The 27991-nt window shown below is 34.1% G+C and overlaps 1 protein-coding gene across 1 annotated transcript in view; it reads right to left on the minus strand.

Annotated features, from left to right (window-relative positions):
* Positions 1-11406, minus strand: part of Rme-8 (receptor mediated endocytosis 8) — a 170910-nt gene extending 159504 nt beyond the window's left edge. Inside the window, 2 exon segments of the mRNA XM_076472799.1 lie at positions 3503-3588; positions 11271-11406. Coding sequence (XP_076328914.1) covers positions 3503-3570 — 68 coding nt within the window. The 5' untranslated portion in view covers positions 3571-3588; positions 11271-11406.
* Positions 11407-27991: the final 16585 nt, after the last annotated feature.

The following is a 27991-nucleotide window of genomic DNA, read 5'->3' on the forward strand; positions in this document are numbered from 1 at the left end:
GAGAGAAATAGTGGTGCTTTATGAAAGAGAGGATGTTACAGAGGGGCATAGCCAGTAAGTCTGATTTTCAAGTTTATGGTTCTATAAACAAACAACATTGAAAACTATTCAAATTAAAATTTATCTTAGTAATACGAGGGCTGTTCAAAAAATACGCGGACTGTTCGAATTGTGCGGCTCCAGTTTGTTCCAGGGGAAATCCGCTTGGTGTCGCTAGGTTCGCACAGATCAGCGGATTACGACGCCATTTCCCGATTGCAGATATCTTCATTTGTGTATTAGCTACGCGGATTTAAGTGAAGTGCGATTTTTTCGTTTGGTGGATTTCAGAATGAATGACCTGAAGGAGCAACGACTTGCTGTGAAATTGTGTTAAACTTGGAAAATCTGCGACTGAAACTTTTGCTATGCTTAACACGGCTTACGGTGATGTTGCTATGAAGTGTACGGCATGTTTCAAGTGGCATGAACGTATTAAGGATGGTCGACAGTCCATTGAAGATGATGAGCGTCCTGGACGTCCTTCCACATCAACTGACGACCCATACGTCGACAAAATCAACACCCTGGTGTGGGCAAATCAACGTCCGACTGTCAGGGAGCTTGCTGAAGAGTGTGGGATATCAATTGGATCTTGTTACGAGGTTTTGACCAAAAATTGAAGATGCACCGCGTTGCTGCAAAATTCAGCCCTCAGAACTCGCAAGTTTTTGGCCAAACACTCGATCACTGTTCTTCCCCACCCCCCCTATTCACCTGACCTTGCTCCTTGCAATTTTTTCTTGTTCTCCAATCTCAAAAGACCCTTGAAAGGAAGAAGATTTGAGACGATTCCCGAGATTAAGGCAAATGTGACGAAGGAGCTGGAGGACATTACAAAAGAAGCGTACCAAGACTGTTTCAACAAGTGGAAACACCGTTGGGATAAGTGTGTGCGTTGGGGAGGAGAGTACTTTGAAGGGGTCCCAGACCTGTAACTTCTAAATAAAGTACATTTTGTTTTATGACGTCAGTCCGCGTATTTTTTGAACAGACCTCGTATATATAAACATATATTATAATGAATATAATTTACATTAATTTCCATAATTCAGAGAGAGATGCCAGATAAATTAGAGAAGGGAAAAACCTAGAGAACAAATGTAATGATTCTCATACAAGGGAAGATTGGAGATTTATTTAAATATTTCCTTACAAGACTAAGAACTTAAAACTTAAATATTGGCAAAATTTGATTTATTAACTATATTTAAACTTCAAGATATACATTAAAGTAGTTTAATAAAATTTTAAATTAATTCTGTAAAAAAGTCATGATATGAGCACTTTAACCTACTCATAGTAAGAGAGTAAATGATTTTACTATAATTTTATTGTGATAGCTTCAGTGTTCTTGACATTAATCATGAATCACATTAAAACTAAATTAACATTTTTATAGAATTATACATTCAGTTTGAAATTAAAATATCTGATTTTATATGAACATAATGATTTTTCCATTAATTCTTTCTATTGCCAAATTTGACTGTAGTCAATTCTACTGCTTTGTGCCATTTGCAACTATAGCCAAATTTTTAAAGTGTCTTCTTTATTCAGTAGATAGCAGCACTTTACAGGCAAATTCAGTCCCATTTAATATTCATAGGCCTTAGATGTTTTTCTTAGACTATTTACATATTCACAAACCTAATCATGTGATTAGTATTGTTTCTAGGATGTGAAAAAAAGGCAACAAAGTTTAAAATATGGCTTCATGAAGACATTCATCATTCATTGCAACTCAACTTTTGGAAATAATTCAGCAAGATTTGAATACAAGGAGTGACTGTTAAGTATACTTCATTTCACTCAAAACTAATCATTTTTATGTACCAACACATAGTCAACAGACTTTTGTAATTTTATTTCGACAATTTTTTTCCGAACTATTTTCACTTACTATATTCATTTGGACTTTTAGTATAAGGCACTTTAGACTCTATAAAATGCTTTTTAATCATTCATATATGTAAAACAAACTAGAAATAAATAAAATTGTGTCAACATGTGGGCTACAAATGGTAAAATGTTTCTTATGATTCTCAGTTGTATCATATGTTGTGGTGTACTTGTATCATTGATTACCACTGCATTAGACAGAAGATTAACAGACAAACAAACTACCAAAATTTCATGTTTATATGTTCATTTGCAGTGAAGGTATAAACTTTTTACGTAATACACCCTCTATTCAGTACCAACAGGCAAAAAGAACGTGGCAATCAGCATTAGTTAAAAATAATAATTTGGCAGCAAAAGAGTTAATGGAACTTTTTTTTTATTTTATGACACCTCAAGTATAAAAGAAGATGCAGTTAATTAAATCAACCACTTTTTTGTTCTAAATAGATAAAAATAAATAGTTTTGCAATAGATCCAATAAAAAAAAAGTGATATAAGATTTTTAAGTAACCCTCATACATTCACTACTACCATTAATCACTTAGGTTTAAGCCCAAGCTAACATAACTAAATATTTATCATACAAATAAAATTCATTTGACATCTACCATAATATCTGAGGCAACAAGAAGCTTCTTGGCCAGTTGTCTCTCATTTATTTAAATACCCATCTGCCTATATCCAGCCCTGTCTCAACAAGTACTCATCAAAACTTCTTATGTTTGAAGCTAACCTATTAAAGGTTGAAACCCTATTGAACAAATAAAACTGTTTAACAAGCAAATTACTTCTATCTTGCTGAATCTTTAAACATATCTCCCAAAAAATATGATGTACCAATCCTATCTATTCGAATTATAATTTTGAGCACTTCAATCACTTTCCTTCTAACTCTTCTTTTCTCTAAATAAAATAATTCTAAACACCTTAACCTGTCCTAATATTACATTCCTTCCATCTCAGGAGACATCCTAACAGCCCCTTTTTGAACACTAAGAATTCATTATTATTTTTGCTGCTTGTTTAGGAAATTTTTGTCATTAAACATATCACTGAATAAGTATGTTTAAGTATAAATATTTTCAAGATGATTACTACAATGATTATTATAACATAGGTAATCATCTCTGGTGAGTTGTATACTTACAATTTAAGCAAATTGAAACTAACTTGTTTTGCAATGTGTCACCAATTTTCAGTGCAAACCTTTATATTTCTTCATATAAATATATACACACATTTTTCCTTTTTTTCTTATACAATTTGAAAGAAGTAGCTGTAAAATAGATTAATTATCATGCTGTTCTGTACATAAATCTTAGATATATTGAGAACTGTGATGTGTCTTGACTATCCATCTGTCTCCCATTTGAAAGGCTGCACATGCAGGCAAAGCTCAACATTTACTTTTGAAATAATGGGAAAACGGGAATGAATAATTTTCTTTTGCAAGCAGAATATTCTACATTAACTTATAAAGAATTAGTTGCACTGTCAATGAATTATTGCAGAATCAATACAATATTAGATAGAAGCCACAGATATCTTAAAAACTTACTTGCCCTTCCACGAATGCTTTGTAACCAAATAACATGCCACATCTTTGTTTTCAGACAAAAAAGACATGATTGTTTTTCAAACTACCTGCAAATAAAAAAGATAACATTTTTAAACAAAAAATCTAATCTTTAATTCATGTAAGGCTAACTATTTTATTATAAATATTAAAAATTTTAGGGTCACTTCATTTCTAAAAATAAAATTTGTGTATTTCTATTTTCTAATAAAAATGTTGAATTATTTTTAAACTATGCAAAGTCTATCTTAAAGTCTTACAGTACAGAGGATTATTTTGCCAGAACAAAATGACATTTGCTCTAAGCTAGAAGTAACTTATTTATCAGAATTGAACAAAAATAAATTGCACATGGATAAAAAAATTATTTCAATATAGCTACTTCAACTTTACTAAAACTTATATGCCATTAAAAAAAGGAGAATGCATCTTAAGATTTTCAGAAACCCTTAATGAAAAATGACACACTGATATTAAAATTGATGTTTAAAAAGGATGTTCATATTGTACCCTTATATTTACTTCCTTATTTTATAAATTCGAATTCTTAATAGCTTCCCCTAGTAAGAAGGGCATAATCACTGCCATTTATAGATTTTGTTTTAATTTGTGTTATGGGCACATAAGCTTATTTTCACTATGTTAAAGACTATCTACATGCGTGTTACAAAATATTCTATGTTGATATTTACCAGCTTAAAAAAACAAACAAATACAACAATGAATGCTCTTCCTTTTCAAATCAATAAATATTTTTCATTTATACTCAGGTAGTTATAACTACTTTTAATTTATAGGATAAAATTAATTTTTAATATAAAAACACAAAAAAGGCAAAGATGACAAGTCACTCGTGATGAGCAGATGAGTAATGCAAAAGACATGTAAAACAATTTAAAACAACTTAAATATGGATGCACTGGGGTATCAGAATATCCAATATCTAAGTACATGCATATAATTAACCAATAAAATTGTAAAATAAAACTAAATGCGCAAACCATATCAACAGACAAATCATTCCACGAGACAACATAAACTTTAAAGGTAACAAGGAACCTGTTGGTCATTATGTAAACCACCTTATTCACGGAACTAAACAATTAAAAAACACACAGTCATCCTTTATCAAAAACTTTCACTTAAACTCCCTTAAATAAATTCCATCCATGACATGTAAAGGCAACATATGCTATTAGAAAAATAGTATTCTAAAAGTGAAATCTGTGTCCATATTTGTCCTACCACTAGCAATAGCACCCCCAGTTAGATGGCTTTAAAAAACTGAAAACAGAACACCAAGATCCTTTTCTTCTACAATACCTGTCCCCCAGTGCACAGCAGTATGACTGTGGATTCACAACACCAGAAACTGGGTTTCAATACCTGTGGTGGGCAGAGCACAGATAGCCCATTGTGATTCTTCTTCCTTAATTCCAAACATCTACAACATCATTAAGGTTATCCCATCAAAATTATACCTAAAAATTACATTACAAGAACCTACATGCATTATCTTCATAATGCATTACAGAAAAAAAAATCTAAAAACAAGCCTGCAACAAAGCTTAAAGGTTAAATCTATTACCAATAATGCACAATTATTTAACTCCAAATTTTTCATTCTGTGACTCCAACATTCTATAGGAAGGGTTTACAAGACCCTGAATATTTTTAACATATAAATATAATCTTCTTTAATTCTCAGTACTCCAAAGAAAACTAGTCATACAATAAGCTTACATGATTTAAACCAGACATTATATCAGACCATTTCTGCATTATTTCTAAAAGATTAATCTTTTCTTTGATAACAAAAGCATAAATTCATGTAAAACTCCAAATAAGGCACCATTGGTCTTGAAAAAAAGCTGTAATAACTTGTAACTAAATTACAAACTCTTATAGTTAGAATCAGGGGGCCTATTTGCTCTTTTTGCCCTCAGTAAATGTTCAATAGAGGGTTACATCAACAATACCTGGATCTTTTTCTTCTTGCACAAAAATAACACTATATAACACAAATTTTGTTCCTGGATAGTATATGTTATTTCTTAATTACTTATGTTGCAAAACTACAGAAAATGGCCATTATTCCCTTCAAACTTTGCTTTTGTGACCTGGATAATGAAATTTAGAAATTAACCTATTTTCTAGGTAAAACTGGACAAATTTGCAAATTTACATAAGGTCTGAATAACACAATATATGAATTAAGATTTGCATGTATTTATACTAAAGTTATACAAAATTGAGCAAAAATGTTTAGAAATGAGTAGTCTTTTGATTTGCAACTTTAATGTAAATCACTTTCACGTATCAGCCCCAAAATATAGTCTCCCATCATGTTTTTGTTGCACGCTCCTTGGTAGCAGCATTCAAAGTCCAGTACATCTTGGTGGAAGCACTTGCCTTGCTCCTCTGAGTATGCTTCCATGTTCTCCTTGAGTTTATCAAGATGAGCATCAAGGATATAGGCTTTCAGGGACATCCTGCAGTCCATTTTGCTGTAGTTCTTCACTAGAGCGTCAACCAGTTCCACATAATTTTCAGCCTTGTGATTGCCCAAGAAGCCCCACACCACTGCAACAAAGCTGATGCTTCTTCTGACTTGTGACTTACACACTTTCATCTAACAAATCCCACTCCTTCAACCTAAATGTAAAAAACTCAGCATTCGACTTTGTTAGACCAAGATCACTGATCAAGTCAATGAGGTGTCTTTGGTTAGGGTAGTATGGGTTTTTCTCATCAGCTGCACCTCTGAAATTGTAATCCAGATCTTCAATGTCTACCTCCTCTTCTGATTTGCTGCTCTTTTCTGAGGATGTCTGCTTTCTTTCTGGCAGAGTGGGTACAGGGAGCCCAGGGCAGTGTTGCACTGGGGCAATGGATGATGGAAGGTCCAGATACATGATAGCAGATGCATTCTTGCCAGCCTGACATTTGGAAGGGTCCACCATACAGAAGTAGCAATTGCTTGAGTGTTCAGTGGGTTCACGCCAAATTCTTGAAATAGTGAACTTCACAGCTCTCTTTTCCCTTCTGTACCATCCTGCAAAAGAGCAAAATAAAACTGTTATTATGAAGAATAAATTTATTTCATCCCCAACTAATGTGTGAGATGTTCATGCATAATATTTTATGTGTGATATTTTGTCTATACAATTGAAAATATAAAAAAAAATTTAAATTTTAAAAAGTCTAAAATTTGTATAATATAAAATCTTACTATTCAAGCAAGCAAAAATTGTCTGTCTTACCTTCTAGAGTTTTTCTGCAGAGCTCACAGGTAAAATGAGGTGCCCATAGTTTGTCTTGATCGCCAACAGGCATGCCAAAATATGCCTTGTAAGCTTCACACATTTTAACAGATGTTGTCACAGAGTAATTTTTGCTCTTGTCTTGATAAATTGGCCACATACATAGCAAAATGCATCTGGAGAATGCTTGCAGCTTCTTGATACCATCTCTGATAAAATCAGATAGGTCTATGTGTTCACTTAGGCAGATAGAACTAAAATGAAGTGGTGAGCCCCTGTATATATATTACTATAGAAAGTTCTATAAAATTCTTTCGAGTTCTACAACATTGTAGAAAATTCTTGTAAGTTGAAAAAAATTCTCTATCAGCTACTCAGCATTGAATCTACCTGAAATGTTCAGGAAAATGGGTAAATTTGAAAATTTCATTATCCAGGTCACAAAAGCAAAATTTGAACAGAAAAATAGGTCTTTTCCATTTACTTTTGGAATTAGCAATTGGAATATAACACTTTCTGCCCAGGAACAAGAAAAAGTAAAAATTTTGTTACATACTGTAATGTTTCTCTTACATAATAAACACATCCCTTTGAAGTTCCTATAAACCAAGTTCATAATTCAACATTCTGCCTTATTTACTAGAACTATTAAGATACTTTTGGATAAGATACATTTATCCACATATCCAGCTTTTCTCCAAAATTTCAATATAATCTATAATCTTAAAATTAATACCATTTGAAAAGTGAGTCTGACAAATATTTTGTAAGGAATTAAAAAAAAAAAATCCTATTACACCTCCTACAGATCTCCATTAGTCACGTTGTTCCAGTTAGAAAAATGTCAAAACAATATTATTCCAACTTTAGTAATTGTTCTGTACAATTCTTGCATTTCTTTATAATTTCACATGACTGATTATGAAAAGGTTTACCTGATTGAGTTAATGTTCCACCTCTATTATTGAAACTTAGTTACATTTGAAGAATACCGGTAAGAAAAATAATTAGTTTTTCAAGTTAAACATGACTATATAGTGAAAAACTTTGTAAGAGGTGGTTAGGATGGCTTTATATATAAAAAGTTGACTACCTTATAGATATTTTCAATAAATACCCATGCCATGTGACAACTACAGCCAATATAAAGTTGCAGTAGAATATAATGTCTCAGAACTATATTTTAATAATTTTAGTACTTTACATATAATGTAATGCTGGCAAAAGTTAAAACTTTGGGGAAGAATGTGTAACAGACCATTCTGATGCAAAATATTGACACTTGTACCATAACCAACTGTTTAGAATTAGAATTTAGAATTTCCAAGATGGGAATATCCCTTATACTTAATTGCATTGAAAAAGCAGACAGACACACTTATCAAACTGGAGTAACAGTGCCATCTATAAAAAGACTTGTAACAAGTCATACCTCAGTTGTGATAAGGCAACTACACCATCTAGTAACAGGTGAAAACCTGAAATATAAAAAAAAAAACTGACCATATAATTAACAAAAACCTCTACCTAACAAAGCAGCATTAGTCATAGGTACACAAATTGCTTTAACAAATACTTACTTCAAATAGACAGTGAATGACCAATATTCATACTGTTCAATGTGAAGACATACAAATGAAATTATTAAATCAAGTACAAATGGATTTTTGGAAACTGTCATTTTTGCATATTACATGTATCAAAAATGTGTGCAGGGAGAAGTGCTGTGTTTTGTCATGACAGCCTTAACACAAGGCCTTTTTCAATCGAAATTATACTGTAGGACTATTGCCAAGATGCACATGGTGACATGGACTGTAATAACTGGTGAAACTCTAAATATTCTTTTAATATACCTCAACCTATATATAAGAAATGAAATATGGCCTGTTAGGATTTACAATAAAAAAATTTAAAAGTTCTTAAACTGTGAGGACAGTAAACCATAATTTAGTTATTAAATTGGAATTAGACTAATGTGAATGTTAAAGACAGTGCCATTTATATTTAATTCAGAAACCTACACTGACAATGCTGTCCAATTTACATGTACAAGATACTTTGGGTTACAATAGAGAGATTCGAAAGTAGAAAGTTTTTAATCAGAAACTGTTGCAGAGCACGTAAACAGATACACAGTCAATGAGGATCCACACAGAAAAACAATAAATTTAATGATGTAGTAATTACAGATGTTCATTTTAGATGCATTTAGATGTTTTAGAAGTTTATGTAGTCAAAGAGCAAGAAAGAAATATATATGGAAGTATTTCAAGATGATTTTCTACACCAAAGGATCAAAGAACTAATAAAGGTGGCAATTTGTTAGTCCAAGGGCCCATTACTCTAAACATCCAAAGATGTTAAGTTTTTTTAATTTAAAATGTTAAATTGGTTGTTTGGTTACATGCTTGAAATTTTATGACAAAAACACCTATGACCTAAAAGGTGGCAATTTCTTATAAATTGAGGGATAGCATTTGTCATAATTTTTTCAATGTCATTTTCTTGTACACATGTATAAGTTTAGCTACAGAGCCCACATATTTATGCATCAGGATTGGATTTGGAAACCTAACTCCTCATTGAAGATTCTTATTCAGCAGTATTATGCCAATAATGCCATATTACTGATTCATTAAACATGTTGAAAGCTTCCAGTCAGTAAAATCATCTTGACAATGAGTCAATGCAATAAGCTGTACACTACAATATTAATTTAAATATTTGTTATTTATATTTAAAATGAGAGTGAACCACCATGAGCAACTAGTCTCCCAAAATCCTGCTAAAATGTACCTTTAAACATTTCATTTCAGATTAAATTCATAATTTGGACCTACAGATTTGTTTATTCATTCAACTTTGACTTGAATTGTGAAACCTGAAGACCTTTGACTCTCATTCTTTCAGAGAGACAAACCTTTAAAATACTGGGCAGTCACCCTAATAAAAGAGATGTTGCTTTTATATTTATTGTTAACTACTAATCAGGGTTTGATTGCAAGCGGTGTAGTAGAATATTTGAGGAAGTTCTCACTGCAAAATTATGTTTAATGTTTTGCTACATTTTGAGATAAAAATAAATAAAATTTTGAATCTAAGTTGCAGAAAGCCAAAAAAACAAATCTGCCTTCAAACTTTTCTAAATGACAAGATGCATAAAAAGAAATTAGTTCATTTGACCAGAGTGCTTCAATACATAATTGGATTCTTTCTTATGTATATAATTTTTTATTCAATCATCCCATTTGCTAGAATTACTTACTAGCCCACACTGTTTAGACCCTTTCTGTTTGTTCTATTGCCTCTTCCACAAGTTTCCAGTAGGTCAGTCAGACTCCCCCCTACTGTCCCTCAAGAACTTCAACTTTCTTTTGACACATCAAAAGTAATGCAGAAGTTTCTTTGATGCATTATAGTCATAAACAGCCAATAAACAATACTCTCCTATTTTAGACACCTCAACTGACAATCTGTTCCGGAAAGGGACAAATGTATTTGCACTACACACTTGTGTATGTTTATTATTCATGTAATTTTTTCATAAATAGCTCATTACATCACTTTTTAATGGGCTTTATATAATACTGTTATAACACAATGGTGTTCCAAGTTTCTAAAAATAACCTAGTTAGAGGAAATGCTTGAAGATTATGGTTCAATGATTTAATGGCTTTTAAGCGTATAGTACTTGATCATACTGTGTGTATAATAATATATGTTAACTGTATAAGATATTATAGTGAAATGCAATAACAAACTCATCTTTAATAATTACAGTGGAGATTTTGATATTTGTAGTTAAGCACGAGGCTACACAGTGAGCTATCTGTGCTTTGCCCATTGCTGGTACTGAAATTCAGTACTGAAATAATTTATACTATTTTTATACATATAATTTGTCAGTATAATATGAGAAAATGTTACATATATTACTCTACAGTGTCAATGGTCAATTTAAAAACATTTGTTACACTTGCAAAATAAAACACAATTCAGCTATTAAATTACAACTTTTCCTTATGCCAGTACCACAGACAGTTTGTTGTTTTTTACATTAAAATCAAAATACAAAATATCCATTAGCAATCATTACAGATATAAAAGATATATATGTACTAAAATTACGACAATTCTCTTGTGATATACATTACGACTTATGATCAGGTGACAAGAATAAACACTTTAAACTTTATGAAATCAAAACTCTGGAAGTAGATTCTAAATTAATATTTTCGGTTTGGAAGTAGATTCTAAATTAATATTTTCGGTTTACCTTAAAGATTCAGTCACTATTTCAATAAATCTAAAGATAAGCTAATATTTAATCAAACTGTTGATATTACTTATGTAGATTAATACTATAACTGCATCACTATTAATTTTTAATTTTATAATTATTATTATATACAATGTATATCAGTAACAAAAGTGACTAACAATAACAAAGTTTATTATGTATTAAAAATAAACCTGAGTAATACCTTGCTAATTTCTAAACACCAAATTTTGGCCTTCTATATTTAAATAAATTAAATCCTCTAACTTCTGTTTGTATTCCGCGATTTACTTAGTAAATATACAACGTTAAGTCCAAAACACAACTTCCCACAGTCTACAATTTAGAAGTAATAGTGGGTGTTTCACTAACACATTTTATGCACCATCTGCCGGATACGATCTTCCATTTGAAAAGTAAAAAGTAATTTTTGCAAACCAAAACACTGGCTGGAGAATAACTACAAATTAATTTCATTTCCTCGTATTAAGAAACCAACAACAAAAACAAACAAACACAAAAGCAAGAAATATTATAACTTAGTATTGTAGGAATGTATTGTAATATGTAAAATTCAGTGAAAACAATAGCAATAAATCAAGTGTATTTACAAAATTAAAATCACTACGTAGTAAGAAACTTAACTCTTTTAAAACTGCTTACCCAGTCACCTAGAGCTAGGTTCTCCACTCTACATTGAAGAATTAAATGAACATCAATTCAAACCCGTCGTTTACATGTGTGTTACAAAACGTAGCATTCGTTTTCTACTTTTTAATATTAATCTAGTGTTGTAAGCTTTGTTTCATTGTTTTAATTACAATGTCAACTAGTAGGTGCATGGCGCTAGGATCACAACATTTAGACTAATATCTAGAAATTAGTTACTTAATTATAAATGCGAGTAATTGTTAAAGTATTTATGGAAAAGTTACTAAATAGTGATTGAGATGACCGCAGAAGGTCGAAACGTTGTTCGCTTCTCTAGATAAAAAAAATTTTCTCAACCCATACCAGCCGTTTTTACATATATAAAATGCATCATATTATTTTCAAGTAAACTTGATTTCCCAACAAATATCAGATAGACAAGCCCGTAAATAACAGGAGATTTAATCAAGAATTTAGGATTATTTTATCACAGATAACTTGACAGAATTTCTTTAAGTGTAAACTAACGAGGATGGGTATTTATATGCAAAAACGGCTCGTTTGGGTTGAGAAAATATTTTACATAGAAGAGCTAAAACAAGACAAAAACATAAAAATTCTAAAAGCAGATAAAGGTAACGCTATAGTCATAATGAACACGAATGAATACATCCAAAAAATGAATAACATCCTATCAGACACGAACAAATTTAAACAAATAAACACAAATCCAACAAAGACACACGAGACACAACTGAACAAATTACTACTACAAATGAAAAAAGCCAACACAATTTCACAAACACTTTATTCCTACCTACGTAAAACCGACTCACGCACACCGCAAATATACGGCATCCCCAAACCTCATAAACCAGATTGTCCATTACGACCAATAATGTCCACATATGAATCGTTTAATTACAATCTTGGTAAATACATAGCATGGGCATTCTCCAAATATGTAACATCAGCCAGCTCATTCATCAAAGACTCTTTTAATTTCAAGTCTAATCTAAATCAACTTAATCATAAAGCCTTAATGGCCAGTTTCGATGTTATATCCCTCTTTACAGAAGTTCCAACCACTGAAGCCTGCAAGATAGCCTTAGAACTCTATATCCGAGACCCTAACCCAACTATAGAAATTCCCAGTAACCAGTTAGCAACCCTCATAGAATTCACCACGATAAAGACAAACTTCATGTTCAACAACCAAAACTATATACAAACAAATGGCCTAAGCATGGGCAACCCAATATCACCAGTTCTAGCCAATATTTTTATGACACAAGTTGAAACACAAGCAATTAACACAGCATTACATCCACCACTATACTGGTACAGATATGTAGATGACACGGTTGCGGGATTCAAATCTACAGAACACATACTTAATTTTTTTCAATCACATTAACTCTATACATCCCAACATTAACTTCACATGTGAACAAGAAGAAAGCAATCAAATATCATTTCTTAACCTCAAAATTACAAGAACCGACACACAATTCAAAACAGAAATCCACCGAAAAATCACCCATACTGGACTATACATTCCTTGGGACTCAGCACATGAAACAAAACAAAAACTCAACATACTAAGAAACCAAATAAACACAGCCATAAAACTATGCTCACCAGATAAAATTAACGATGAATTAGACAAAATAAAACAATCAACATCAATAAGTTTCCTCCACAAACCGTAGAAAACATTATACGCACACACCTAGACAGAAAGCAAAATCAACCAACTACAGTAAATACAGCTCACGAATCAAAAAACCACGAAACCATATACTGCTGTATACCATATATTCCTGACATCAGCAAACAAATAACCAACATTTAGCAAAAATTAGTAACAAAATATGACATTCCAGTTAATACCAAATTTATTCAAAAACCAAGCAAAAAACTAAGGTCTATACTATGTAAAAACTACACTGACAAACACACCATTATTTATAAAATACAATGTGATAACTGCCACGACTTCTATATTGGAGAAACAAGTAGAAAAATGGAAACCAGATTCAAAGAACATAAAAAAGTCACCTTCACACGTTTTCGAACACTGCAAGTCAAATAAACACAACATAACCATAGAAAACACTCAAATACTAAATAAAGAAACAAACATAAACAAACGCAAAATCAAAGAAGCCTTACTTATACAACAACTTAAACCTAAAATAAACCAATATAAAGGAACGTCTTTATACCTATATTAATATAATAAATAAATAAAATTATATATTCAAACATCTAATACCGCCCTCTACATTTCGACACACAGTTACACAACCCCTTTCAAACATGTGGTCAGCTTCCGGTCAGTTACCTCTTTCTTTGTGAACCTGATGATGACCGAAGAAGGTCGAAACGTTGTTCGCTCTTCTATGTAAAATATTTTCTCAACCCAACCGAGCCGTTTTTGCATATAAATTTCTCAACAAGTGGGTTTCTCGACATCACTGAGGATGGGTATCTTTGAATAAATGAGAAAAAAATCAAGAAATAAACAGGAACATAGAGTGCAAGGCTATGCAGATGAAATGACAGTCCTTCAGCTCCACAGCTTTCTTTCTATTAAGATTAATATCGATAGATATAAACACGCTCATAATTTGTTCTTCAAAAATGCTCACTTAACGATTTCCTAGAAGAAAATAACTAAAGAAAAAAGACTGAATTCAACAAATAAAAATATCTTTCTTTTTTTTATACGCTCAGCAACATCATCTCGTAGCCTTTGTTCCCTCACAGCATTGTCTGACTGCTACACTGAGTCAACATCATAATTGGTCTGGAAAGAATATTACAGTACCAAGTCCTTTAAATAAAGGTTATTTATGTTATTGCAATATTCTCCTCAAAAGATACATCTCCTACGATAGAAGACAAAGAAATGAACCAACTAGAAAAAACTTATCTTATCGGCTTTTTGTACCATGTGTTGCCGCTATTATATTAGGGAAACTAAATAACCAAAGTATTTTTTTTTTAATTTCTACGTCATTTAAGGGATAGAAAATATATGATACGCCCACATTTATAAAGGTAAAACTATCAAAAAATATCATCAATGCACAAACGTTGTCCAAAATTTACATGAAAAAAACTACTTAAAACCATGTTGAACACGAAATACAAAGAACTACATGACTTACAGAAACAAAAAAATGAACCTAGACCATCGACTGGCATGCTGCATTAAACCAGAGAATTTCGGACTTATACAACGAAACATAAATGAAATCAACACTAGGAAAGACAGGGACAAAAAGACCTACCACAAAAAAAAACTAGAGAAACTAAGATGCAAACAACAGAAAAGACACCAATACGACAAATCATTGACCAACCTCATAATTAACAGATCCGACCGACAATTAAACACAGACGAGATACATCTACTTAACAAAGGACTCAACTTCGCAATAGCACCTAGGTACATTCCAACCTTGGAAATTAAACCATGTTTAGAAGACCTAGCCAGGAGTCTTCTGGTACTTTACACAGAAAATAAAAACAAGAAAACAACCTGAAACAACCAACAGAAAGAAAACAATTTCGACAATTCTATTGACATCTAACAGTCAAACTTCCCAGCAAAAATTAAAAATTTATATTCTCCAGAAACACCTAAAAACAACATCTTAAACGATTTTTTCAAATATTTTTCTCACAAAACCATCAACATAATTTCACAAAACAGAAAATTAAAAATAACCTTACAAAAAGAAACATTAATTCCATTCAAAACCTAAAACAAGACAAAAACATAAAAATTTTAAAAGCAGATAAAGGAAACGCTATAGTCAAAATGAACACGAATGAATACAACCAAAATATGAAAAACATCCTATCAGACACAAACAAATTTAAACCAATACACACAAATCCAACAAAGACACACAAAACGCAACTAAACAAAAATTATTAAAAATTAAAAACCACGTCAATTTCAAAAACACTTTATTCCTACATACGCAAGACCGACTCAGGTACATCACAAATATACGGTATCTCCGAACCTCATAAACCAGATTGTTCACTACGACCAATAATGTTCACATATGAATCGTTTAATTACAATCTTAGTAAATACATAGCATGGTCATTCTCCAAATATGTAACACCAACCATCTCATTCATCAAAGACTCTTTTCATTTCAAATCTAAGCTTAATCAACTTAATCATGAAGCCATAATGGCCAGTTTCAATGTTATATCCCTCTTTACAGAAGTCCAGCCACTACAACCTGCAAGATAGCCTTAGAACTCTATATCCGAGACCCAAGCCCAACTATAGACATTCCCAGCAACCAATTAGCAACCCTCATAGAATTCACCACGATAAAGACAAACTTCATGTTCAACAACCAAAACTATATACAAAAAGTGGCCTAAGCATGGGCAACCCAGTATCACCAGTTCTAGCCAATATTTTTATGACACAAGTTGAAACACAAGCAATTAACACAGCATTACATCCACCACTATACTGGTACAGATATGTAGATGACACGGTTGCGGGATTCACATCTACAGAACACATACTTAATTTTTTCAATCACATTAACTCTATACATCCCAACATCAACTTCACATGTGAACAAGAAGAAAGCAATCAAATATCATTTCTTAACCTCAAAATTACAAGAACCGACAAACAATTTAAAACAGGAATCTACCGAAAATCACCCATACTGGACTATACATTCCTTGGGACTCAGTACATGAAACAAAACAAAAACTCAACAAACCAAGAAACCAAATAAACACAGCCATAAAACTATGCTCACCAGATAAATATAACGACGAACTAGATAAAATAAAACAATACTTCATCAACAACAATAAGTTTTGTCCACAAACCATAGAAAACATTATACGCACACACCTAGGCAGAAAGCAAAATCAACCAACAAAAGTAAATATATCTCACGAATCAAAAAATCACGAAACCATATACTGCTGTACACCATATATTCCCGACATCAGCAGAAAAATAACTAACATTTGGCAAAAACTAGTAACAAATATAACATTCCAGTTAATACCAAATTTCTTCAAAAACCAGGCACAAAACTAAGGTGTATACTATGTAAAAACTACACTGATAAACTTGTTTGTTTGTTTTTGAATTTCGCACAAAGCTACTCGAGGGCTATCTGTGCTAGCCGTCCCTAATTTAGCAGTGTAAAACTAGAGGGAAGCCAACTAGTCATCACCACCCACCGCCAACTCTTGGGCTACTCTTTTACCAACGAATAGTGAGATTGACCGTCACATTATAACGCCCCCACGGCTGAAAGGGGAGCATGTTTGGCGCGATGGGGATGCGAACCCGCGACCCTCAGATTACGAGTCGCACGCCTTAACACGCTTGGCCATGCCGGGCCACATAACCATAGAAAATAAAGAAACAAACATAAAAACACGCAAGATTAAAGAAGCCTTATTTATACGACAACTAAAGCCCAAATTAAACCAATACAAAGGAACACCTTTATACCTATATTAATATATACATCCAACATCTAAGCATGCCCTCTGCATTCCTACATTCAATTACACAACCCCCTTTAAATCTGTGGTCAGCTATCGGTCAGTAACCTCTGTAAGCCGTAGGAAAGGCTCAGAAGAGGGGTAACGCAGAAAGTTTGGTCAACTACTAAGATTATCTGCACCAGCTGAATAATAAAGTTTACCTTTCAGTGGGCTTGGGAGATAACAAGAATATTCTCCTTCACAAAGTTGTGGAAAGGCTATCAAGTAAAATGCTAATACACCATCCGAGTTTGAGAAATTATCTTACTCTTATTGAGGCAATTTGTCGGGATGCTTAATGAAGTGGCTACTAAGCTCACAGGAAAGGAAGAAACCTGCAGTAGCTCTACCTCTTACAGACAGTCCTATCAAGGTACCCATACAAAGATGAAGATTAACCAACTACTTTTACATTCATGAACTGTAATTCACTTCCACAGGTATCCAGGAAAAGGATAGGGCTTACTGGTTCTTACATGGCTTACATGCCATAATCTCTGTTGATGATACCTTCATCTTGATGTTGTTCTTAAATAGAGTTGCACAACGTTTGCTTTGCTTGTGGAACATTGAATTATATTTTTAGTGAATGGCTTGTACCTTGATGAATAGTGAGAAAGATAAGGGTATTGGTTTCGATTAATGGATCAGTGGGTGTAGGAGAGACAACAACAGGAAGCCAATGAAGCCCAAGTTGAGGGAGAGTGCGATGGATAGCATGCACTGTAAGTTTTGACAGTAAGCCCAACTCTCTTAAGACTAATTGGATCATAGAATGTGCCTATCGAGTTATAGGGGCAATATGTAGAATTCCTAGTTGACACAGAAGTGGTCAACACACTGGAAGACCTCACAGTATATCAGGCACACTGGATGAAACTACCACTCAAGTAAGTTGGCATAAACTTCATTCTTATAAATGAAGGAAATTATATATTAGTGATAGCTCTACAACGAAGTATAAGAGGTGACACATAAAAAGAAAGTAGCCCATGTTGATCTTGGTTCAGGAATTGGCATCCTTGGAATTGACATTATTCAGAACTTAATTATTAGTTTTTATTAACGTTATAGGCGAACTGATGTTCCCTGCAAATATACTCTTCAAAAAAAGAAACGCAAAAGGCAAAATTTGAGACAAATTGTTAACAAATTTATTCCGGGTAGTTTTGTATGGCATGTGTGAAACTTTGCACATTCACTGCTGAACATCCAAAGTCTGCAAAGGCGAAGTCAACGCTCACTAGTTGAAGTTTAACGTCACTCAACGTCAATAACGAGTATGCCCCCCGTGAGCATAAATAACTGCTTGGCATCTCCTGCCCATGGAAGCGATGAGATGACGAATCACATCCTGTGGAATGGCTGTCCACTCAGCCTGCAAAGATGCTGCAAGCTGAGGTAGAATCTGCGGTTGAGGTTGTCGCTGTCGCAGACGTCGGTCCAACTCGTCCCAAAGATGTTCGATGGGGTTTAAATCTGGTGATCTGGAGGGCCAGGGAAAAACGTTGATGTTGTGGTGTCTCAAGAAGACAGTGGTGAGTCGGGCTGTGTGAGGACGGGCGTTGTCATGTTGAAAAACGTCGTTGACGTTCACCATGATGGGTTGCACATGGGGCCTAAGAATCTCGTCGACGGTTGCGTACGGTCTGATCGGAAATCCTACGCAGCCCTGGTATGGTTGAGGCAGTAGACGTCGCAGTGGTGGTTCTATCCCGAAGGTGACGTAACCGGATGTAGCGATCTTGTGCGGGCGTGGTCACACGAGGTCTGCCAGATCGTGGACGGTCACGAGTTGATCCATGTTGTTGGTGACGATTCCATAGCCTTGTGATGGTGCCTGGGTGGATATTCACAGCTCTGGCAACATCTGATCGAGATTCGCCTGCTTCCAAGCGACCAATGGCGTTGTTGCGTTGTGCTTCAGTCTTGGCGTAACTGTGTTGCGTGTTGGTGGCTTAACACTGAGCTATGGAAACCGAGAACCCGTCACTATTATAGGGATTTTGCACATGTTGCACTTGCAGAACATGCAGATCTCTCAAACAAATTTATTGGACACGAATGCGTTTTGGCGAAAAATCCGATATTTTCCTCCGTTTTTAAAGTGCACGACTTTTATTGTCATTTTGGTCTGATAATCAGTGCCTTAACACGTGTAACATCACATACTCTGAGCTTGTAACGCTATTACATATATTTATCTTTAAAATAAAAAATATCCCTTTTGCGTCTCTTTTTTTGAAGAGTATATTGTCTGATGTCAACCAGATCAGGCCCAGAAAGAATGGACTGGAAAAAGGATGTTGGAGAGTAAGTCTATCCTCATGTACGCAAATTGTGTTTTATAGTTTACTATTGGTGAAATTCTAGTGCATCGGAGATGTGTAATACGGTAATAACACCTATAAAAGAGACAAGCTAGATTCTGTACGAACTAAAAACAGCATTCGCTTGAGCAGTGATCAATTTAAGGAAGGTAAAGCTCCATTGTTATTCTGCAGTTATGGATGATTGGTTATCATCTTCAAGCTGTGATGGTCACTTATATTATAAAAGAAGTGGGAGTAACTGAAGATAATTGCAATGTTAGAGTTATGTCTGCAGCATCAAGTCTGAAAGTATATACACTGTTATCAACGCATCTGAGACTGCGAAAAACTCTACAGTCAATGCAGTGGCATCAATTCAGGGACTTATTAGCTGAATTCAATGTATCTATGGGACTAGATGACCAGTTGAGTCAAATAGCAGTCACACAGCATCATATAAATGAAGATTTTAAACCATCAACTCCAGATAACTACACGGGTTTCCCTGAAGCACTAGGGATGTAACAGCATTGGGGTACAGTGGATGTCAAAAGATGGAATTATACAATCTTCACAGAATTCTTGATTATTTGCAGTACTAATTGTCGAGAAGGAAGGTGTACCAAGTTTCTTTATCGATTTTAGACGAGTGTACACTGTAATGTATATCAATCAGGGGCATAGATCCTGGGGGGATGGGAGTATACATACCCCCTTAATTTTGGGTGGGAGGTATGGTGCATACAATCATCCCCCCCCCTACAGTTTGGTCTGTTGAATTGTTTTATTGCATCACAGGCCTACAAATTGTGTGTTTATTCTTGTGATTCTCGTGTTCTTACCAATCGAATTACATAATTAGGCCTAAATGTAGGCTTTTTCAGTAGCCGAAATATACGTCTTTAATATAGGCGTGCTTCTAAGCTTTTCGATCTAAGCGATAGTTCGTAAGTATCAGTCAGTAGGCCTAAGTATACATGCAAGTATCGTGGCAACAAGATCACTCTGTGACTGCATGTTTACAGCTTTCAGGTTCATGTAATCAGAGATTACCAATTTGCAAATTGAACAGTCCACATAAGTGGATGCAAAAATCCCCCCCCCATCTGGTGTAAAAAGCCTACGCTCCTGATATCGATGAATTTCTTTTACTATGAACAGAAGAAGTTTCAGGAAGTTTTTGGTTAAACATTTTGGACCTGGCATCTGGATACTAACAGCTCAAGCTAAATGACGAGAGAGGACCTAAGTCTATTTTTAGCAGACGATATGACTTGTGTGATTTCCACTTGATGTCAATCAGCCTGTATAATGTCCCTACCACTAAAAATAAGCTAATATAGCATACTCTAATACTCTAAAGGAATGCAATGAGAGAGATGCCTGGTCTACATTAGTGATGATATGGTGTTTTGTTCCGTGTCCACAGCTATGACTAACGACCTGAAAATGGTATTTCAGCAGATAGATTAATAAGTCTTAAAACTGGAACTTAAGAAGTATGCACTAATGTGCATGGAAGTGGAATTATTGGTCAAATTGTAGGGAGAGGGGGAATCAGGATCTTTGAGATCCTATGGATCAAGCTAAGATAGTTGTAATGAGTCTTAATATGTGATAAAGCAAGGAGTCTGCAGTTTTTTCAATTTCAGGTTGTGTTACCAACAGTTTATGTCCAGCTTCTTAAAGATGGCAGCACAGTGAAATGTGAGATGAACTTTGGATTGGTTTGGTTTGTTTTGAATTTCGCGCAAACCTACTCGAGAGCTATCTGCGCTAGCCGTCCCTAATTTAACAGTGTAAGACTAGGGGGAAGGCAGCTAGTCATCACCACCCACCGCCAACTCTTGGGCTACTTTTTTATCAACGAATAGTGGGATTGACGGTCACATTATAACGCCCCCACGGCTGAAAGGGCGAGCACGTTTGGTGTGACGGGAATTCGAACCCGCGACCCTCAGATTACGAGTCGAGTGCCTTAACCACCTGGCCATGCTGGGCCTATAAACTTTGTACAGAGTGTGGAGTGTGACCATACCAATTCGTTTCCTTACGTCTGCTTAGATGAATGGTCTAATTTTGGCCTATTCATAAAATGCCAGCACATTCCTGTATGGCATACTCAGTAATCCTAATGGAATCAGGGAGGTAGCATTGCAGTTGTAGTATAGAATAGAATATATATTGATATATGTAAGTTTCATACGCACAACTCCCAAATACAGATACTCTACAACAAAGAAATTAGTTGTCTTCATGCAATTCTATTGCCAATACTTGTATGTTAGGAGATTCATTGATTCAGAGGGCCATATATACTTCGCTGAACTATCTAGTGAACCTTAAAATCCAGAATGGATGATATTCCTTTAGACAACAGTTTTAAAATAACACAACTTTTTCATATTTTGCATCACCTAGGCCTGTAACATTAAAGCATGGTATTTCTGGCAGAGTAAAGTAAAACTATAAAATAGAAAATTCTACTAGTGGATGTACACCACAATTAACACAAACACACATTTTTACCTCTTTATCTTTAAATTATTTTCATACAACATTGACATTATGTTTTAAAATTGTAATGAGATTATATGCAACACTTATAGCGATTTTTCTTTTTGGGGTTTCTCGATTGTACACTGTTGAATTGATAATATTTCACATTTTATGTCTCTTGCAATATAATATGTGTTTATCTACAAAATTTTCAGTAAAACTTCAGATATTATTAAAGTGATACTGTATTAGTTTAAATTAAAATAAGACATTTTTAAATATGTTCTAAATAATCTGATGATTACTGTACAGTATTTTAAAACCGCAGACAAAGTTAAAATCTTATCTAGTTAATAAATAAAATAAAAACTAATTCTGTAGCGTGCTACCTGCTGCTTTTGTCAAGTGATTCTCTTAGTAAAATTTAAAAGACCCGTTTGTATTGACAAACTGTGCATGTTATACTCACACACACACATAGAGAAATGATCCCCGGCTGGTACAGCGCTAAGCCTAATTATCACTACACAACAATATTTTTCAAAAGTTTTGCTTCCTGAAAAGTTTTTGCTGATTGTGACAGGTACCTGGTAGGTTACACAAATATGCTTTTGGTTTTGGTTCATCACGTAGGAACTCTGAGAAAAAGACAGTTAATTGTTTACCGGCAATAACGTATTTAATTGCGTTTATGTTTCTAATACGCTATTAAGTTCAACATAATTAAAAGTGTTTTGCTCCTGATTTTCATTTGTATTCAATATCCGGTGCATCACGTTGCAGTGTCCGACAGTAGTCAGCAAGCATTGACGGATTGCAGTTGCCCTGATATCGTTTTTCCATTGTAGCAATGTCCTGGTGAAACTGAAGATTTCGATGAAAAGGTACGGGATGGGCAAATTTGGATGTGATTTTCGTGATCAGCAGCCAAAAATCTATAAGGAACACCAAACAGTGTTCAAGAAGCGAAAACTTTGTTGTGCAGCATTATTTACAACGCTAAGATCAGGGGTTCGATTCCTCTCGGTGGATTCAGAAGATAGTATGCTGTGGCTTTGCTATAAAAAACACACATACATAGAGAAACGAGGAAGATCACAATTTCAGTAGGATATCTGTGACCTTATGTTTCTTTCCCGTCAGCGCCATTCGCCTGTCACAGTCATATACTGCACAATAATTTCTTCATATTTGTTAGTTCTATCAAAATGATTATGTTTTTAGTCTGTTCATTGCGCCAAACCAAGTCGCTGTTTCATAAAACACCTATGATTGGAAAGAAGTCTGAGGGAAATTAGTATATGAGCTGTTGTCTCTCATGAGAGCAAAATAGCATTGCTCGTGTCATAGTGAATATTACGTATTTTTCTTTGTTTTTTTTAAGGTATGTAATTTCTGAGTATCATGAATTCACAGGCAGTATTGTACTTTTTTTCAAGAACATAGTGTGGTACTAGTTTACTATTATCATTACTTGAGTCCAGACGTCTAATAGAAGAAATTTATTATTAATGTACTACAAGTAGTTGTAACAGTAGTGCAGTCTTCTTCAGTAACTTAGGAGCTCAGTATTGATATTAACATTATTAGGTCTAGCATTGTATTAGTCTGAGCAAACTCGGATCATTTGTCATTGATAAACACTAAAAATGTACTTGTCATATTTTTTATTGTCGTTTAAAATCAGTACACATGTTAGCGGAAAGTATTTCGAGTTGTTTAATGCCAAAATAAACCGATGACACCACATATTTCATCTCTTTAACAACGAATAATTTACATGCATTTCAGCCTCAGTAAACTCAGTGTTCTTAATCAAGCATTTTCGCTTGAGATCACATTTAATAAGTTAAGAGATTTTAAAAATCATAATCTGCATTATCGCAAGAATATTTTTATTTTATATCGTTCGAAATGTTAGGCCCGGCATGGCCAAGCGTGTTAAGGCGTTTGACTCCTAATCCGAGTGTCGCGGGTGCGAATCCCGGTCGCACCAAACATGCTCGCCCCTTTTAGCCGTAGGGGCGTTATAATGTGACTGTGCACCCCATTATTCGTTAGTAAAAGAGTAGCTCAAGAGTTGGCGGTGGGTGATGATGACTAGTTGCCTTCCCTCTAGTTTTACACTGCTAAATTAGGAACGGCTATCGCAGATAGCCCTCGAGTAGCTTTGCGCAAAGTTCAAAACAAACAATCGAAATATGATGTTGGTGTCATCGTTTCAAAGTAGATTCCTTAGTTCTTGTACAATAAAGAACAAATGTACAGACAATAAACTAGACAATCTTCAATACATAAATGAAGTATCGTTTGTCTGCACATTCCTGTTTTGTGTTCATATTACACAAGCAATATTTACTGTTGTGCTGTGAGAATATATCACACAGAAAATGTGTTATTGTTGCTGAATCAATTTTCACGATACTGGTACTTTTGGTTATGTGTTGGTATTAGCATTTTTTTTGATGTCACATCGATGACTTATTTAAATTAAAAATTAACAGTAATAATAATGGTCAAAAGTTGTGTATTTGATAGATATATTATTGCACAATTATTCGATATATAATGCTAAATTGGTGTCTGTTTGTTCGTACTTGTCATCCATGTGTTCCTTATATGCTTTCACATTGTTTGATCAATTATACAGTAATACAGGATAACATGATGAAGGCAGAGATAGCCCTCAAGTAGCTTTGTGCGAAATCAAGAAAACAAAAACAAAAAACATGATGAAGGTCATGAAAGGATTGGGGGTTGGATTCCCCAATCGTCTATATAAATGAACATCGATGTGTGTATGTACCTGATTCTTGTACGTTTCCACATATCTTGATGAATCAGCACCTAACTTGACACAGTGATACAGGATGGCATGAGGTTTGAGGATTGGAGCCCTTTCCAATTTCATATTGATAGAATTATTGAAGACATTATATCTTTATTTTTGGTGTTGGTACCTTTATGTATTTTTATTGCATTTTAAGTGTTTATTATGTTAATGAAAGTAAATAGAAGCAGAATTTCCTATCCTCTTTACAAATGAGTTTTTATTTCATCTGTCTAACGGACGAGTATTCCAACTAGTAATTAATATAATATTGTTGTACAGAATAAGATAACGTAACAACTATTTGCTTGTTTGTTTGTTTGTAATTAAGCGCATATCTACACAATAAGCTATGTGTGCTTTGCCCACCACGGGTATTGAAACTCGGATTTTAGCATTGTAAGTTAGCAGACATACCACTGTGCCACTGGGAGGCTTTAACAACTGATAAGTACTTTGCATGCAGATAGTAAAGTATGCTTTACTATAATAGAACGTATATTCTTTATGCTAATTTAAGTCTACATTCCTGTACAGTGTTATAACAGAATGAGGATTTGTTAACTTTTCACGTTATGTTTGTAGATTTTATATAAGCAGCCATACAATTGTTTAATCCATATTTCAAACAAAATTACTTCTAGATTCAATCTCATAGGACTTATTTTTCACAAATTTCTGGGGGACATATCTACATCCCCTTAGTTTTGCATCCTGATTTTACTTCGCATGTGTTGGTTTTTATCTCACAAATTAGAAACCCCTTTCAAACATTCTGAAGACTATTTATTATTTTATCACAAATATATTTGATTGGAATCACGTTTCGCTGACTTTGGAAACTACATTATCACCACAACAGTTATTATTTTTCCTAATGGTTTATATAACCATATATTATACCAGAAAAACATTTTTCGTTGTCAAGTTGCATTAGTATAAACAAACATTACACGTGAAGAAATAAATAAGATATAATAATAATAATAAACAAGTGATGCTAAAGAAACTAAAATGCATAAATGAAAAGAACGGGGAATATAACTAGTGTTTTCGTAACTATCATCACCTGGTAACCAGAAATTTAAAAGTCAAGTTACATCTCATGTTCTTTTAAATAATTTTTCAGGAAGTCCAAAGTTTTGAAATGCTAGTAAAACGATCTAATAGAAGAGATGGGAAAATACAATCATAAAACAGCTATAATATATGCAACAGCACAAATGGCATGAGATAAATACAGTGAATTTTCAATTTTCAATTTTGTGATAGTAAGAATCGTACAAATAGGAAATTTTGACTTAAGCGTATCAAACATAGTGGTCTTTCTGACTTAAAGTTTATTCTTTCTGGCACAGAGCTGGTAATTACTTACAGTTTTCAGACAAGAAGAATTAACATGTGCGTTAGTATTGTCAGCGGCTGACAATCTGGTATAGTCTCGTGGTTAGGGAAGGGGGTTCTAATCCCATCCACGAACGTGCTCATCTTTTCAGTGGTGAGGATGTTATAGTGTAATGGTTAAGAGCAGCCCAAGAATGGCAGTGGGAGTCGTTGATTATATCACTGCACAACAATTGTTTTGAAAAGTTTTACTTCCTGAAAAGCTTTTGCTGATTGTGACAGGTACCTGGTGGGTATGCACAAATATAGTTTTGGTTTTGCTTCATCACGTAGGAACTCTGAGAAATAGACAGTTAACTGGTTACCGGTAATAACGTATTTAATTGTGTTTATGTTTCTAATATGCTATTAAGTTCAACATAATTAAAAGTGTTTTGCTCCTGATATTCATTTGTATTCAATGTTCGGTACATCACGTTGCAGTGTCCGACAGTAGTCAGCAAGCATTGACGGATTGCAGTTGCCCTGATATCGTTTTTCCATTGTAGTAATGTCCTGGTGAAACTGAAGATTTCGATGAAAAGGTAAGTGATGGACAAATTTGGATGTGATTTTCGTGATCAGCAACCAAAAATCTTTAAGGAACACCAAACAGTGTTCAAGAAGCAAAAACTTTGTTGTGCAGTGTTATCTGCCTTCCCAATACTTTATCACTTTAAAATTAGAGGTGGCGAGCGCAGATACCCCTCAAATAGCTTTGTGCAAAATTCATAAATCATGGAAACAATAAAAACAAAAACAAGTCAGTGTGTTATTCCGAAAATACGTTTCTACATGTATTTGTTGATGAAATTCAAACATAAATGCATACAACGCATTATCGACTTAACTGAACAACGATTTCTCTTCCTCAAATTAAATCCCAAAACACTGTAAATACAACGTAAGAATTAAAATTGCTCATGTGATTTCATTAAGATAAAAAACAGTGACTTTGTAATTCTCTTTGCTGAAAATTCAACTCCTTTTTTATATTTTCAAGTTTAATAAAACTGTTGCTGCACTGGTTTGTAATCTAATATGTGAAGTTAACTTTTTGCCTTTTCACACCTTTCAGCCTTGTGTTCCTTAAAAATTTCCAATTTTTTGATCAATCAACATCAAACTTGATACAGTGGTATAGGATGACATGAGGGAGGCCACGAAGGGATTATACTCCATCTTCTTTGTAAACAAATAACAGTATGTGTATCTGTTTCTTACACGTCTCTACATTTTTTGATCAACCAGCACCTATTTGACACAGTGATACAGGATGATAGGAGGGGTTGGTGAGGATCCTTCATATCATTTGATATGTAATTTTGGAAAAAAAAAAATCATTTCAGAAAGTTTGGCTTTGAATTTCGTGCGATGCTACACGAAAACTATTTTCGCTAGCTGTTCCCAATGTAGTAGTAAAATACTAGATGGAAGGCAGATAGATATCACCACCTACCGCCACCTCTTGGGCTGCTTTTTTACCAACGAATAGTGGGATTGACTGTCACTTTATAATGCTTCCATGGATGAAAGGACGAGCATGTTTTGGGACGAGGATTCGAACCCGCAGCTCTCAAACTCCCATCAAGCGCCCTGATTATTTAGCCATGCCGAGCCATACTACAAGTCACCACAAGATGGCACAGTAATACAGGATTACTTGAAAAAAAGGTCATGAGGGCGTGC

Source organism: Tachypleus tridentatus, chromosome 12 (genome assembly GCF_004210375.1).
Source record: "Tachypleus tridentatus isolate NWPU-2018 chromosome 12, ASM421037v1, whole genome shotgun sequence".
Classification (NCBI taxonomy): Eukaryota; Metazoa; Arthropoda; class Merostomata; order Xiphosura; family Limulidae; genus Tachypleus; species Tachypleus tridentatus.